We start from the raw sequence: 15,586 nt of genomic DNA on the forward strand, positions 1-15,586 counted from the left end.
TCTCCAAACTGAGCAAATAATTGCTCATACCAGTAAACACTGCAGAGATGTTTAAAGCTGCAATTTGCAAAGAAGTTACAAACATAGCAAATTGGTTACGTAATTGACATTTACATTACACAGGTAATTTTTAGCTATGCAGCCTGGCCTACCAGTATGGTTCTTTCAGGAAGTATTACTTCCAGAAAGGGAGCGTGTAAAACTACTTTATAAGGGGGGCATAGCATTAGTCTGTACTATTACAATGACAGCCACAGCATGAAAAAGTTGGACTATATAGGAGTGATAAAGTTACAGTCAGTGGCTTTTAAAATATTTGGTTCACAAATCAACATTAAGATCGAGTTTGTCTATAGACTACTAGAGCAAAATGGATCCAATGTGAAATGAGTAGTTAAACAAAGCCGGTTTGTCAATTATAATTTGTTTTTAGTGGCTGTGAGTTGTTAAGTCTCATTTTAAGATAATCAAATATAAACACTTCGGTGCAGAATGTCCATTTCTTCAGTAAAATGTAAAGTGAATTATCTTTAACTGGCATCCCGTTAGGGAAACTAGGCCACCCATAAACATCAACTCACATCTATTTAAACACATTAGGCCAAATCCTGTCATCAAGTTCTCCCTGCAGCCTACACAAATTTTATGAGCTGAACCAATTAGTGGAGGCACTACAGGCCATCTATTCATTAGGAATTTGTGGCATGGTTAAAGCACTACCCCAGTGCCAAATCTAGGCCCTCAGACAGATACGGCTGCATAATTAAATATTGGTCCGGCCCATAAGATGGCCGCCCCCACTGTGGAATGGCAACACGAGCACTATAAACCATCATTCAAAATAGTTCTATTTGAATACTTGCTCAGCTTCAAACCTCACCAAGGAAGGATTAGTGTCTACATTACAGTCAAAACAAAGAAAACAGATAAATACACAAGCTTATTGTGAAGTCTCATGTACAGAAAGCCAGTGAACGGATGTTCTAACAACTCAATGGGCAAGTGGGAATTATGTCAGACTTAAGTCATGAGCCAGTTTAAGTATCCATTTTAACAAGTATACCCCTGTTGTGAATGGGGAAGGAGGTGGGAAGGTTTCAAAGGGGAATTCTACCTTTTTGCCTTACCCATTCACATATAGAATTGTTCACATGGCATATGTCCGCGTAAGCTCAGTTACAGAAATGTAGCTACAAGAGCCTAGATTTCAGGTGATTGCCCTCAAATTCATGGCATCTCAAAGACACTAAGCGTAAAGGTTTTTATTGTTTAATTGTGTCTAACAGTAACACTTAGATAGCCAAACCATGGCAGCCAGCGAAAGGTTGGCTTGGAAAACAGAGAATATGTGCCAAAGGGGTAGAGTGCGCAAATTCAAAATTTTCTACAAACCTCTATCCCAGGTTAACATTGGTTTTGTAGGAGAATAGTTCCAAACCATGCTGCCAAATTCCATGACAATATGGCCATAGATGGCGCTGTTCTTTTAGGGCCAGTAGTATAGAAGCTGGTCATATTAATACAACAAACATTTTATAAGTGTAACGGATTACACCAGATTGCAGATCTTTTATGCTATGACACGCATGCTGTTAGATAATTCACATTCTCAAACTGGTTAAGCCCACAAAGTGATAGCTATTGCTGTGTGAATTGACAGGGATACATTAATACTTCCAGAAGGCACATATTGTCCACATGACTGACCATACAGCATAGGCCACAAAGGTTCTATCCGCCACAGCAGACTCATGCCTGAACATTCAGGGCATACCTCCCAACATTTAGAACCACAAAATCCCAAACTCCACTCACAAATGGCCAAATTTAGGCAAACCGATGCCCACTTCTTGCTAAGGCCCACCCTTTTGTTAATCGGGTCGCCCTAACACAATCAGGAATCTGTTAATCCAGCAAAAGTGCCAGGAAAAAAATAAAAATAAAATAAATCTATTTTGTGCCATTTAACAAAGGCTCAACAACTGGAGAAATCAGATTTCTCCAGCCTTAAGAAACCTTCAGTTTAACTGCGCTCCTATAGACATCTATGGGGACGGCAAACTGCGTCTGTTCATCAAGCGGCGATTGCTTCTCACAGCCATCACTCTCAAGTTACCTCCAATGAAGTGGTTGCGCTGGAGTGTTTCCTCTTCCCTGGCTGCATGCTTGTCCCCTCCTTAGGGCAGATGTGACCTTACTGTGCAGCATGCATAACTAATCAGCAGCACATGCGCAGCAAGTCACCTGTCAGGTCAATGGAGCCTGTCCCTTTTGCAACAAAAAAAAAAAAAGTTTCCCAGCAGGTAATCTTAAATACTGGTGGTACAGCTTCTGTATTGCATACAGTGGGGTGGTACAGCTTCTGTATTGCATACAGTGGGGTGGTACAGCTTCTGTATTGCATACAGTGGGGTGGTACAGCTTCTGTATTGCATACAGTGGGGTGGTACAGCTTCTGTATTGCATACAGTGGGGTGGTACAGCTTCTGTATTGCATACAGTGGGGTGGTACAGCTTCTGTATTGCATACAGTGGGGTGGTACAGCTTCTGTATTGCATACAGTGGGGTGGTACAGCTTCTGTATTGCATACAGTGGGGTGGTACAGCTTCTGTATTGCATACAGTGGGGTGGTACAGCTTCTGTATTGCATACAGTGGGGTGGTACAGCTTCTGTATTGCATACAGTGGGGTGGTACAGCTTCTGTATTGCATACAGTGGGGTGGTACAGCTTCTGTATTGCATACAGTGGTGGTACAGATCCCCTAATACTGCCACACACTGCCCACTAGTGTTAAACTGACCTCTTAGATGGCAAATTGAACTCAAAACAGCTGGAAAGTGTTGTAAGTGGAGAGATTATACTTTCGCTGACAAAGTCTCATTATATTAATGTATAATGGAAAAGAAGTATGCAAAAATGTCTAAATAGGCTGTCATAAGGTTATTAAATCCATAAATATATCACATATGCAAATATGGAATACAGGAATGCGGTTATATCATCTCAATATGTTCTCATTTCAAAAGTAATTCACAAAGCAAACTTATACAAGTATAATAATGTGCAGTAAAGAGTATGAAAAAAAACCCCCCAAAAAAATATATATATATTTCCTTCAAAGATTGTTGCTCAAAGACAGGGCTTTCATAACTTGACCGAGCAGGTCACAGAAAACAAAATGTAATTGTTTTATATGAATCTTAATATAAGGCTGTTCATGCAAGAACCACAAATACCTTCCTTGGGGTATAAACCGCGAACAAGACACTATACTATACTAATTTGCACCTTAATTTAACCGGTAGAATCTACAAAACATCAGTTATATGGCTGAAATATAGTGCAAGACAATGAAAAGCCCTCTGAATATGGAGGTGCACAAAAAGCTTTTAAAATTGAAAACAATGGATGAATGCAAATCTTACAAAGATGTGTTGTGCTGTACAGTTAGTGAAATTTGCACTATACTGAAAAGGGAATACCTTTACAAAACTGACAAGCACCGTGTTCCTAGAGAATGTATAGACTGCATTGTCATGCAAAAACAAAATGGCTGCCTAGTGTGCACAGTCAATGGACACTTCAACCGCTGGCATGACAACTTAGAAAGGAGCTGGCCTTTTCAAGAGATGGGAATTAAACTGAGTGGAAATAGAGTGTCCATGCATCAAGGTCACGCATTAGCCAATACATTTATATTACAACTAAATGTAATGAATTTAAAATACATAGATATGTTTGTTGGAAAAATTGGATGATTGCTCTGGGTTCTCCAGGGCCCAGAATTAATTCTGATTTGGAAATAAGGGATGAAGCACAAAGAGGACTCTGATTGTGATTGTGTTTACTCTGCAACCTTCTTGAGTTATTAACAAATAAATTATGCAGTACAGTACTGCTCGCAACTCATAGAAAGCCCACTATTATATACAAGTTGGCAGCGATTCTCAGGCAATGGGCACTGCTGCTTTAACGATTAAAAAGCTCTGCACTCTAAAAGCCACCTTTCTTCATATAAATCTTTCACATCCCATGAATGTTTCCTGGATCATACAGGCGTGCTATGTGCCAAGTGTCGAGAGCTTCAGGCGACCTCTTAAAGGAATACATTTTAAAGGAGGACAGAAAGCAAGCTCTTTCAAGAGTGACGAGACTGCAATCTTGTGGTAAGAAACGAAACATTAGTTGTCAAATAACTTTGCCGTGAAGGAGCTTTAAGTCTGTATCCATCACTTACACACAGCGGAGCCGGTCATTTCGTGGGTTCAACAAATATTCACAAGCAGGCAGCTTATAACGTCACTAGAAATCAGTATCCAGTGAGACACAGGGTACTGTCACTGAAGGTCGTTGCAAATTTGGTAGAATACTGGTTCACCCCACAAAATGGATCCGACACTGTTATATATGTATATACTTTTTCCTGAAGGGGGAAACAAAACAAAAAAAATAAAAAGTCTTGAAAAAAATCAACATTTCGCAATATAAGTGTCAAAATAGAGGAGACGTCGGTATACTTGGAACTAGACCTTACAACACTAAATCCTGCAATCTGGCAGGATGTGGCACTTTGAGGAAGTAACGAGTCACATGGGATGCTGCTTCCTTAAGATAATGGGATGTAAGGCACATGAACAGAAGAGGAAGCAGGGTGTTGACAGAATTTGACAAAGAGTTTCAAAGGGACCAAATGCAATTTCTTCACTTCCCATGGATTTCTTTTACAAATCCAAATTGGGCAACAGCATAATGACAGAGTCTTCTACAAGTTACAAGACACTTTTACTCTACTGCAATAGTGAAACAAAGGACATTTAAAAAAGGATTTGGTCACAGACTTCAGTGATCTTGCTTGAGTCATAAATATACAGAACAGAGAAAAACAATGATTCTGCCAAGTAAGCATCGGTTAACCAACTGCATAAATATACCTACAACTAGCTAAAGTAATCAGGGATTCTGCTTCGGTAACTTGCACTAGTTTACATTAGAAGTTTGTATTTTTATGATTTTTGTCCTTTGTATTATCCAATTAAATTTGACAAAAATAATGCACATCCACCGACTACAACATGTAAGTTAACGACACTGCATACATCACTGACTTTACCCCGTAACTCAAAGTAACGGTGACAATAACATTAAGTGTGAAACTAGCGGCTGAGACTGTCTAGTCATAAAGGCACTACAAGTTAGAGGGATAACTTTTTTTTTTCCAGCCTCAGAGAGAAGATGAGTATTTGAGATACAAAAGAACTTAAGTGTGGTTGTTAGAAACAGCACCATAGTCAAAAGTGTGCAAGACACAGAGCCATAATGGAGCCAAGAGCCTCAGTAATGCGGTCATTAATCACTAGGCCTTGAAATCACACAGAGCTAGGGGAATGCATTGATCTCCAGTGTATAACGGGACCTCTCAAGGTTGAAGATAACACTATATTGTTGGCCAGCAGCGTATTAAAAGAAATGATGAAGCAAAGAATATTTTCAAAAGGTCACCAGAAGTGCACTGGAAAACTTCACAGCCTAGGAAACGCAACTGAACAGAAACGCAATCAAATACACATTGGCTGGAGAATTTGTCAACATTTCAACAAGTATTACTACTGTGCATTATCTAAAGTAAATTGGTTTAGTAGCCATAGTACATGGAACGGAAAAGGGTCACACAGGAGCCATCCAATACCGACCTCATGAAAACAACTAATCAATGTATACACACGCAGCAGGCATGGGAAGCAAATCATTTTTGAGATACCTATACTCAGTGAAATGGTTTCAAAATCAGAGCTGATCTATCAGACGTGAAATCGGTTCTCATCCGATTTGCTTATTGGTAAGATGTTTAGAGCTAGGAGACAGTACAAGACAACAAGGACAACTACACATTTAAATGTCAAAGCACCAACATGTTAACCAGTCTTCGATACCTTGTTTGCATGTGAATTGATGCGGCATATAAATTACAGATAGCTTTGCATATTTCAGGAAGATCAAAAGTCAATCCGTATTTTAGATTGCTGTCTTTCTACATTTAAAGCAAGATTTCCTGGCCAGTGACAGCTCACACTTACAACTCCCTACAGGGACAGACCAAGGGAGTCAAAGGTCAGTTTAATAGTTAAATAACCTACTAGTATGTTTTTGGAGTGTGGGAGAAAACTGGAACACTTGGAGGAAACCCACACAAACATGGGGGGGGGACATACAAACTCCCCACAGATAAGGCCATGGTTGGGAATCAAACTCATGACCCCAGTGCTGTGAGGCAGAAATGCTAACCACTAAGCCACTATGCTGCCCCAACATCATTCAGGACATTTGAACCTGTGACCATTCCGACAGATCTATTTGGCAACGATACATCTAGGTGTTTATAGGAGAAGACGGAACACATTTACTAAAGACATGTGCAAACACCCTCAACTACATGAATTAAAATATCATGCACTGAGATTGTTATAAATAGTGGGCGAATGGCATTAACCCTCTGTGTGCAGCCTATGTCATTTGCTGTAAACATGCAAGAAAAGGGGGGGCTCCTTTCTATTCTGCAGTTCTCACATGGATCAATGTTTCATGCGTCACTTGCTGTCCAGGGGGGTAAATGTATCATAGTCCGGTTTTTGCATCCCGCACGAGATTGGCGAGATGACAGCTAAAATTTAAAGCGGCGCTGCCTTGTAAAGGGAAACTCGGGATGCAAAAACCGGACTATGATACATTTACCCCAGGTGTATATTACCCCTGCTCTCCCCAGCACACAGTAGGGGAAGTCAAGTATACAAACCTAACTGTCAAAACGTCCTAAACCATTGGCCGCCAATACGAACCATCACAATTACCGAGAACATTTTCATCCACAATGTTTTTGAATATGAAAAATGAACGGTCATTACTGCAACATTACTTATTGCTCTCATCTATACACAACATATTAAGTATGAAGCAGGGCCTTAGAAATGGACTGTTTTATTCAGTTCTAATGGAGCACATTAGTGAAGACTGGAAAAGGCAGTATTGCCAGACAAATCTTTTTTAAACAGTTTAGAAAGGGAAAAACAATTTATTGGTTGCTACAGGCAACACCACCTTTCATGTACATGTGATTTCATCAATTTTCCTATACTCCAATAAAAAGCCGGGAGTTCCCAGTCTAGCCAATTATCTAGTCTACGTTACAGCTCTATCCATTTCACATGATGATCCATACAGAACATGCACAGCCGATGGAAACTGCAGACAGACATCTTTTGTTGACAACATGCAAATGTAAAAACATGGTTTATATATCCTGCACACAAGACAGTCTGTTTCACTCCCAAGCAGGTGATGCCAACGAGAAAATGAAACATCAAAAGCTAATATGAACAACTGTCACATTCCAACAATGCAACCGGTCAGACACATAGCTTATGATCACCTTATGTTTACGTTGAATTATTAGAGCAACCTAACGGAAGCATGGGAGTGCCCAGGAAAAAATAAAAATAAACAGACACCACACATCACTTGTCACTGTACTTAAACCCATACTAATTCTGATAACCAGATACAGGCGCAAACCCTTATATTATCAAACGTGTGACGGGAAAGGAAATTGGCTTAGTCAAGTGCATCCAAGCATGTGCGCTGCATAACAAGTAGCCACAAATCAGCCTGACTGGATAAGACAGCAGTCTTTACAATCCTATACATTTCAACATTACAAAACACTAATTACAAGTCAGGTGTCTAAACCAGAGTCAGGCAATTGAGACTTTTGACGTGGAACCACAGGTCACCCATGCTGGGACTTGTAGTCCCAAAACACCAGAGAGCCACGATATAAGTAATTGATGGTCATCCGGGTGTACGGCTAGCGCAAGGTTTGCTGAACCACTGACAAAGCACTTGCCTGGGGTATTCTCAAATATACTGATACACTGTAACTACAAACCATCCCTGTCAGATAAAGCAATTAACATTCTGCTTTGTTTTTACAGGCAGACATCCACATCTAAATGACAAATTCATACAGTACAGTCATGTGCGTGACTGAGGTATATTTACCACCACCGCCATGAGTATATAACCTTACCATTATCCTCAAGATAACCATTCCATATACAGTCTGCAAAAATGAATCCACCCTTTAAACAAGCTATTTTTTCCCACTTACAACTTTAGAGCTTTTGAAATAAACCAGTTTGAGGATCACAACCATGAAACAGCCAGTACAAAAAAAAAATAAACAGTAAAATAAAAACAAACACAACTGACTTTACCTTAATACACAGAGGTGCCATATGAATCCACACTATGGGATTATAATACATGTAAACACAAGGCTGCCATTTTGATTTGAGAGATACATAGACACAAACCCAATAAAAAGAATGCTTCTCAATAGAGCCTGCAACTTGTGTATACAGTAGAACTTGAAAGGAAACCGTAATAAAATAGAAATGTATATTGCTATCCTATAAACAGGTCTTTGAATCTATGTGAAATCAGGGCCAAGCGTTCAATTATAAACTTGTCAAACACACTTCAGCCTAATCAGACACCACAGGCCCCCCCTCCTCCACTCCCTGACTGCAGGAAAAATAAAGTTTATAGTCTCCAGAAAAGTGACCTCGCCTCCACTGCTGAAAGCGAATGAATCATTGGCTTCTACATCTGTCTCCAGAAGATTGCATCTTTTTTATTTATTGCCCCATGGCTTTATTTTTACAATGAATTCCTAGCTTAAATGCAATCTGCCAAAACTCCCTCCCTGTGTGCTGTTCAGTCATCCCTCATTGCACACATGCAGAGTCAGGTACAGACAAAAACTGCTTATCAATGCCAACTAGAGGTGGGTTCCTGATAAAAACCACAAACGCACCTCGGGATTTTATCAACTTGCCAAAAAAATAAATAAAAAACTAACCAGAGAAATGTAATTGGAATGGTTATGGGTTGACTGATATGGCAGTGAAGGCCCTCTGAACAGATTAAAAAAAAAAAAAAAAAAAGACAGCCAACACAAATCAGGTTATATTAAAGTCTGGTTACAATAAAAGGATCTATAAGTGTGATTAGAAAAAAAAAGCACAAAAAAACAACGTACATGTCAGAGTAAAGAGTAACATAAGATTATAAACATTTCAAACAGGAACCAATTTCCGATGAGCAGACATCCTTCCAGAAAAACAGTACACTACAGCTTTAAGTCAGTAGCCTGGGCAGCTTTGTCAAGTCTGTCCCATTTAACAAGCATTGAAAAAAAAGAGAGCCGCCTTTGTTTGGCTTCCTTTTGAGGGGTGGCAGAAACCTGAAGACACAAATAAACATGAAAATGAGAACAAACGAAGAATGCCCGACAGCTATTTCATATGCACCATCGACAAATATGAATGAGGTGGAGCGAGAAGCTGGAGCTCATCTTCCAGCACAAAAATCTCCTTTAAAGTAACATTTTTCCTTTTTGTTTAAATAGTCATTATTGTATTTAACAACAGCAGCCATTCAAGACCGCACAATATTTAACAATCATAAATTAACTGAAACATAATATTGTTCAGAGCCCAAAAGCCAGTAACAGTCTATGGGAAAAATAATCTGTACACAAGACAGGTTTGGACAGCCCTTTATTGCTTGTCTAAACCAGTAACAAAGTTGATAAAAAAAAAGAAGAAAAAAGGGGGGTGTCACTAAAACCTCTATAAGATGGTATGTGATGGAGCAATACAAATAAAGAATGGTATAAAGGAGGAGGGGGGGACATGAAAGGTGGGTATTGTTTTCACTCCACTCCCTTGTCCTGACAAGAAACAGCTCCATTCTGAGCTAGCTGGCACAATGCAGCAGCACAGCCCAGGGGTGTGTGTGATCAAGCCCTCCCACCCCCCTCTCTGCCTTTCACACACACACAATCCTGTCAAGCACCTCTAAGCAATCAAGCAGCACAACCCACCAGGAGGTGTGACCTCTCTCTTTTCTCCCAGACACCCAAATCCAAAAGACACCTCCAGGCAATTAGTGAGTACAGTCCAGAGACCAGACAACCTCCTCCATGCACGAGATACATAAAATGGGAACACACTAGCTGTCTGGTCACGGGTGGGTTATGTATTACTGATATTAGGAGACATCAGCTATGAGATAGAAAAGCAATATCATGAGAGATCTGCTGACATATACATCAGGCTGTTCCCAGCACTGACAGGAGGAAACCAAAACCACAAACAAAAAAAGAAACAAAAACACACAACAGTTCAACAACACAGGAAGCACACACACACTTGGGTATGCAGTACATTGTGTGTCTGCAGATTTAAACCCCCTCCTTGTGTGCTGCCCTTTAAATTCCTGTCTTTGTTCTCAGCCCTGTCATGTGTGGAGGTGGGGGGCTGCTAAGAGGAGGGGGTGCCGCTTGGGTGGCTGACACATGAGGGGGGTAAGAAGAGGGGACCCCCGGCTCACACTATGTAGCACATAATACTCTGCTGTCGGGGACTCACCCACTTGCAGGACATTGTCCACGCAGCCGCTCTCCAGGAGAGCAATGCCCCGGCGGAAAGGGAGCCTGTTCTCGTCGCTGCTCTCCCCGGCTGACACTGCTGCTGCCGCTACCGCCGCCACAGCCGCTGTGGCCGCTACGGAGGCCGCCCCTGCCGTGCCCCCAGCAGCGGCCCCCGCGGCAGACACCCCCCCTGAGGCGGCCCCGTCCTCCCCGCCCGTGTTAAAGGACGAGTACATGCAGATCTCCCTCTCACTCCGGGGGAAGGACCAGTAGACGATGCGGCGCTGCACGGGCTCGGGGATCCTCTCGAAACGTTCCTCCACCCTCTGGAAGGGCCACTTCTCCGCCACCTTGCGGGCCGCGATATCCAGCAGGGACTCCGGGTTCTGCGTTTTCCCGGACAGGCCGTGGGAAGAGCCGCCGGCCCCGCACGGGGCTCCGCCTGCCCGCTGCCCCGGCCTGCAAGCCGAGCTGAAGCCTGGTCTGCAGCAGAGCCGTTTAGCGGGTGGCTGCTGACCGCGCTCCGCCATGATCGCACCGCTTCTGAGCAGCCAGCGGAAGTGGCCGCACATTATAAACTGGGGGGAGGAAGGGGGAGCTCGGCATTCACACAGCGGATCACTAACCACGCCCAGAGTCACGCCCCTCTACCACAACAAACGCCTACTTGTCACACTAGACACGCCTACTCCCACCGGACACGCCCACCGCCGACCTCGGCAGACAAGGGACCGAGAACTGAAAATAAGAGTAAATACCGTGACATCACGCGGGTGGGCGTGTCTATTTAAATAAACCCTGTCGGAAACATAAATAGAGGAATGAGGCTGGCAAGTCTGGGAAACAGAACGGGAGTGGAGCGCGAGCAGTGCTTCGTCAGGTGGGCGGCGACACCTGCGAGAGGGCGGTCGGGGTATAAAAAGAGGACGGGCCGTCCTTTGAAGTTCTCTTTCGCCTTTGAAGTCGGACGTGACCGGGGGCTGGTGGCGCGCCTCATGACGGGAAAGTGAGCCGGACGCGGCGCTCTGCGGAAGGGAGCGTGGGCGTGGCCTGTGGCGGGGGTGGGCGTGGTCCGCTGAACCTTGTGACCTCGGCTGGCGAGGAGTCCCTGTGTTGGAGGCTGCTGGTGACGTCACGGCCTCTTTCAAAACAAAAGAAATGTGGCAGAGTCAGGAAGTATGTGAGAGAGAGAGAGAGGGAGGGAGGGGTGTGCGGGGGCCACACCCCCATTCCGGCACTCAGCCCTCTCAGACATCAGAGCTTTAACCCCCCAGGTGCCAAGATGACTTTATATCCATTCATTACTGTAATATGTAAATATAGCAGATATTAATCATTAGCCATGTGAGCATATCCTGCAATCATTACCAACATCACTGCCAGGCTGGTACCACACTGGTGCCCTGACTGCCATGAGCTTATTTAGCTGATGAAACGCAGTATTCTGGTCTCCTGTTCTTCATTCATGGTCAATGGGAAATGCTGAGAGCTTGTCACACTGGAGCGATTACACTGCAGTAACACAGCGTGCAGTCTACGTGGTGACTGCTGGTTAGACGCAGTGTTTGTGTGGTACTAGTTCAAGTGCTGCGATTTTCTAACCATTAAACCTCCACAGTCTAAACTAGGATACATTGACAGCATTTTGACAGTAAAATCACTATAGTGTGCCGTAAAAACATTATTATTACCCTTTCTTTACTAAGTGCTGACATATTACGTAGTCTGCTATACTTAGAGGGAATCATGACACCAGAGCCGTAACTAGGGCTGTGCGATAGGGGGCGACCGCCCAGGGCGCAAGCTGAAGGGAGGGGCACAATTTAGGAATGTTTTAGGTTCATTTGGTTAAAAATTGAAGGCTAGGGGGGCGGCATTTGTCTTTCTCGCCCCAGGCGCTAGAATTCTAAGTTACGGCTCTGCATGACACAACTTCCATACAATGACATGAAACAGCATTCCCTATTCACTTGTTAGAGAGTCCCTGTGACCATGCCCTTGATATTCACTTGACAAAAAAGGGAAGAGTGAGCTGAAGTTATAATAAAATTAAACTTACCAATTCAATATATTTGCATAAAAAGTTTGGTTCCTCCCACTTCTGTTGGTTGTGTCAGGATTGACCGATAAATATTTCCCTGCCTCTCATAAAGGCAGTCTTGCATGATTAAGTTGTTGTTATGTGCAGATTCAATGATGTTGCCCAATGAGAGCGATGGTGCAGAATAAGAACCAGGTAAGTAACTACTTGCTGTGAGGCTGAAATTGGAGGGAGTGGGGTGGAGGTGGGGGGTGCCCACAGTCTCACAGTAATAATGGCAGGAAGTGTTGCAGAACGCAGGACATGTCACTAGGCTGGATACTAAATCTTGAAAATTTGATCACATTATGGCACTGTAATAACGGCACATTTTGGGTGCAATGTACTACATAATGTTAGGGCAAGTGTACCTGCAAAAAGAGGACATAGTGTTGCACAATTTATGGGGGCATAGCTGCCTGTGGGGATGCATATTAGGAAGACAGCACACTTGGCCCCAATAAATTTTCAGTTTCACTACAGGGGCGTAAATGTATGAAGCTGCAATTTTGTATCTCCAGCGATTTTCTATGGTGAGTTTAAACTCGCAGATGGCGATTTGATGTAATGCGTGGGGTCCCCCCTTCTAAAGACTATTAACCCTAGCGCTGCCAGCCTACTGCTAGTTGCGCGAAAATCGAAAAAATGTGTGTGGTCCCCCCGACTTTCACGCAACCAGCACAAGGCAAACCAGTCGGGGTGGCTGGCACTATAGCAAGAGGACACGTGGCAGGGGGGTCACCCTGCCACGTGCCATAATTGCAACCAACCCCAGGCTGTTCTTCACTGGGCTGAATTGTGGGGGGGTCTGCACAGTTTTTTACAGGCCCTACTCCCTAAGGAATTCAGCCCAGTGCTGAACAGCATGAGGTTGGTTGTCATTATGGCAGGAGGATCCCCTACCATGTGTCCCCCTACTATAGTGCCATCCACCCCAACCAGTTTATTTTTTAAATCATATGTTAGTGAGGGCAAAAAATTTTCATGTAAAACTTTAAACCAATCAGAAAGAAGTATTTGTTTTAAACTGGCGATTTTCAACTAAACACGGGCGAGTTTAAAGTGCCGCAAATCGCGAGAGATGAACAGCGATTTTGAACTTCAGACTAAAAATCACTACTTAGTACATATGGTGGTGACTCAAATAGCCGGTTAGCTCTTGCGATTTGCGTCAATTTGAAATCGCTGAACAAATCGCAGCTTGATGCATTTACCCCCAGGTATCAGGTATAGTCCAAGAACTATTTAACGCTGAGTTCTGTGCCCGAAGCTGCTGAACCCCCTGTAATGGCAGTAGTATATAGGCTAAAGGCTAGATTTACTAAACTGCGGGTTTGAAAAAGTGGAGATGTTGCCTATAGCAACCAATCAGATTCTAGCTGTCATTTTGTAGAATGCACTAAATAAATGACAGCTACAATCTGATTGGTTGCTATAGGCAACATCTCCACTTTTCCAAACCCGCAGTTTAGTAAATACACCCCTAAGTGTGCTTCCTATGTGTATAATATTATTCTATCAGTTCTTTGCCATGTTCCCCAGTTAGTACCACCCTATTTGTGTCTCCCCTTTGCCTAAGGATGTAAGCTCTCAAGAGCAGGGCCCTCTTTCCTTGTGTGCTCCTTCTACTATTCCATCACCCTCTGTACCTCTTGGCCTGCTTCCCTAGCCCTGTTTTCTTAGCTTCTCACCCCCAAAAGACAATGAGATAAATTCCCTGGTTCAATTGCCCCATGATGTCCTCTACTACTTATAGTTACAGATACCATGTTTTGGTAAGTAAGGCATCCAAACCATTTTTAAATTTTGTTAATGAATTTGCCATCACCATTAAAGTAAGGAATTCCACAGAATAGCCTCCCATTTGCAATGACCCCTTGTCCTCCATTGGGTGCAAAAATTTTGCTGGACAAATTCCTGTACTGTCTTTGAAATACAGTAATTATACATATTACCTGAGTCATTTTTAAGGTGCCATTTCCATACTAAACACTGATACTATTGACAGCAAACTAGGTTGTTATATGTGCACCTCATATACTGTGTAACTGAGCCACCCAGAGGCAAAATACTTGTGGCACAAGTAGTGAAATAACTGTGATTTGTCCTTTCTTCTGTCTGTAGGATAGATTTTATAGATATATTACTCTGGAATCCTGAAATCCCTCCTGTTTTCTAATTGTCTGGCTAACTCCAGGAGATCAAAGCTACAGGGTTAATTATTCTATTTGAAGGAATACACTGCATTCTGTGGGTGGACTGAAGTATAACATCGATGAAGAATAATTGCACATGGAATCTGAAGACACACCTAAAACCTTAAAATACAACATATATTATTCATTTTTAAAGCCAAAGAATAATATTTTTTACATTTATCTTAGACAGTTTTGTTAATATTGTATTTATTGTTTTTACTGCCTTTAGGTACTAACAATAATCTGCAGCTACTATGTTTTTAATTTACTGTAAGAGCTTGATGTAGGCAATTGCAATATAATATCACTTTCAAGTAAGCAACCAATATGGATTCTAATAATAGTTACCTATATAGCATGAGAGCATTTACTGACCCTACTGAATCAATGGTTCCAAATTGGATTCCACAGGATATTGAAGCTGTAATTAAACCAACTATCATATATCCAAAGTATCTGCAGCTCTTAAGTGATGTGTTTATATCAAAACTCACTTGTTCAACCTACATTTAAAAAAGTATAAATAACGCAAAAACATATTTGTAGCTCTAGGCTGAAATAGTATATACAGGTATAAAATGTTACATACATACATGTTAGTGCTGCTGCCCTTTACTTGCATCATACACACAAACATTAACAGTCCAGAGAGAACTAGGCGACCCCGGGGCTGTCTCCCACTTTATTATTTTGTTTCCCTCACTGTCCAAGATGTCTTGTGGCATCAGCACAACAGCAGCACCACTTCCCCATCTCTTTCCCTTCTGCATCGACAGACCAGCCATCGTTTGTGTCTGCTGCCTGGTATCTAATCA

The 15,586-nt window shown here is 42.4% G+C and overlaps 1 protein-coding gene across 1 annotated transcript in view; it reads right to left on the reverse strand.

The window, feature by feature from the left end:
* The window catches only part of ZSWIM6 (zinc finger SWIM-type containing 6), a 72,470-nt gene extending 61,045 nt beyond the window's left edge, over positions 1–11,425 (reverse strand). Inside the window, exon 1 of the mRNA XM_075183085.1 lies at positions 10,492–11,425. Coding sequence (XP_075039186.1) covers positions 10,492–11,065 — 574 coding nt within the window. The 5' untranslated portion in view covers positions 11,066–11,425. The remainder of the gene's footprint in view (positions 1–10,491) is intronic.
* Between the last annotated feature and the right edge of the window lie 4,161 nt (positions 11,426–15,586).

This window comes from Mixophyes fleayi, chromosome 1, assembly GCF_038048845.1.
Source record: "Mixophyes fleayi isolate aMixFle1 chromosome 1, aMixFle1.hap1, whole genome shotgun sequence".
Taxonomy (NCBI): domain Eukaryota; kingdom Metazoa; phylum Chordata; class Amphibia; order Anura; family Limnodynastidae; genus Mixophyes; species Mixophyes fleayi.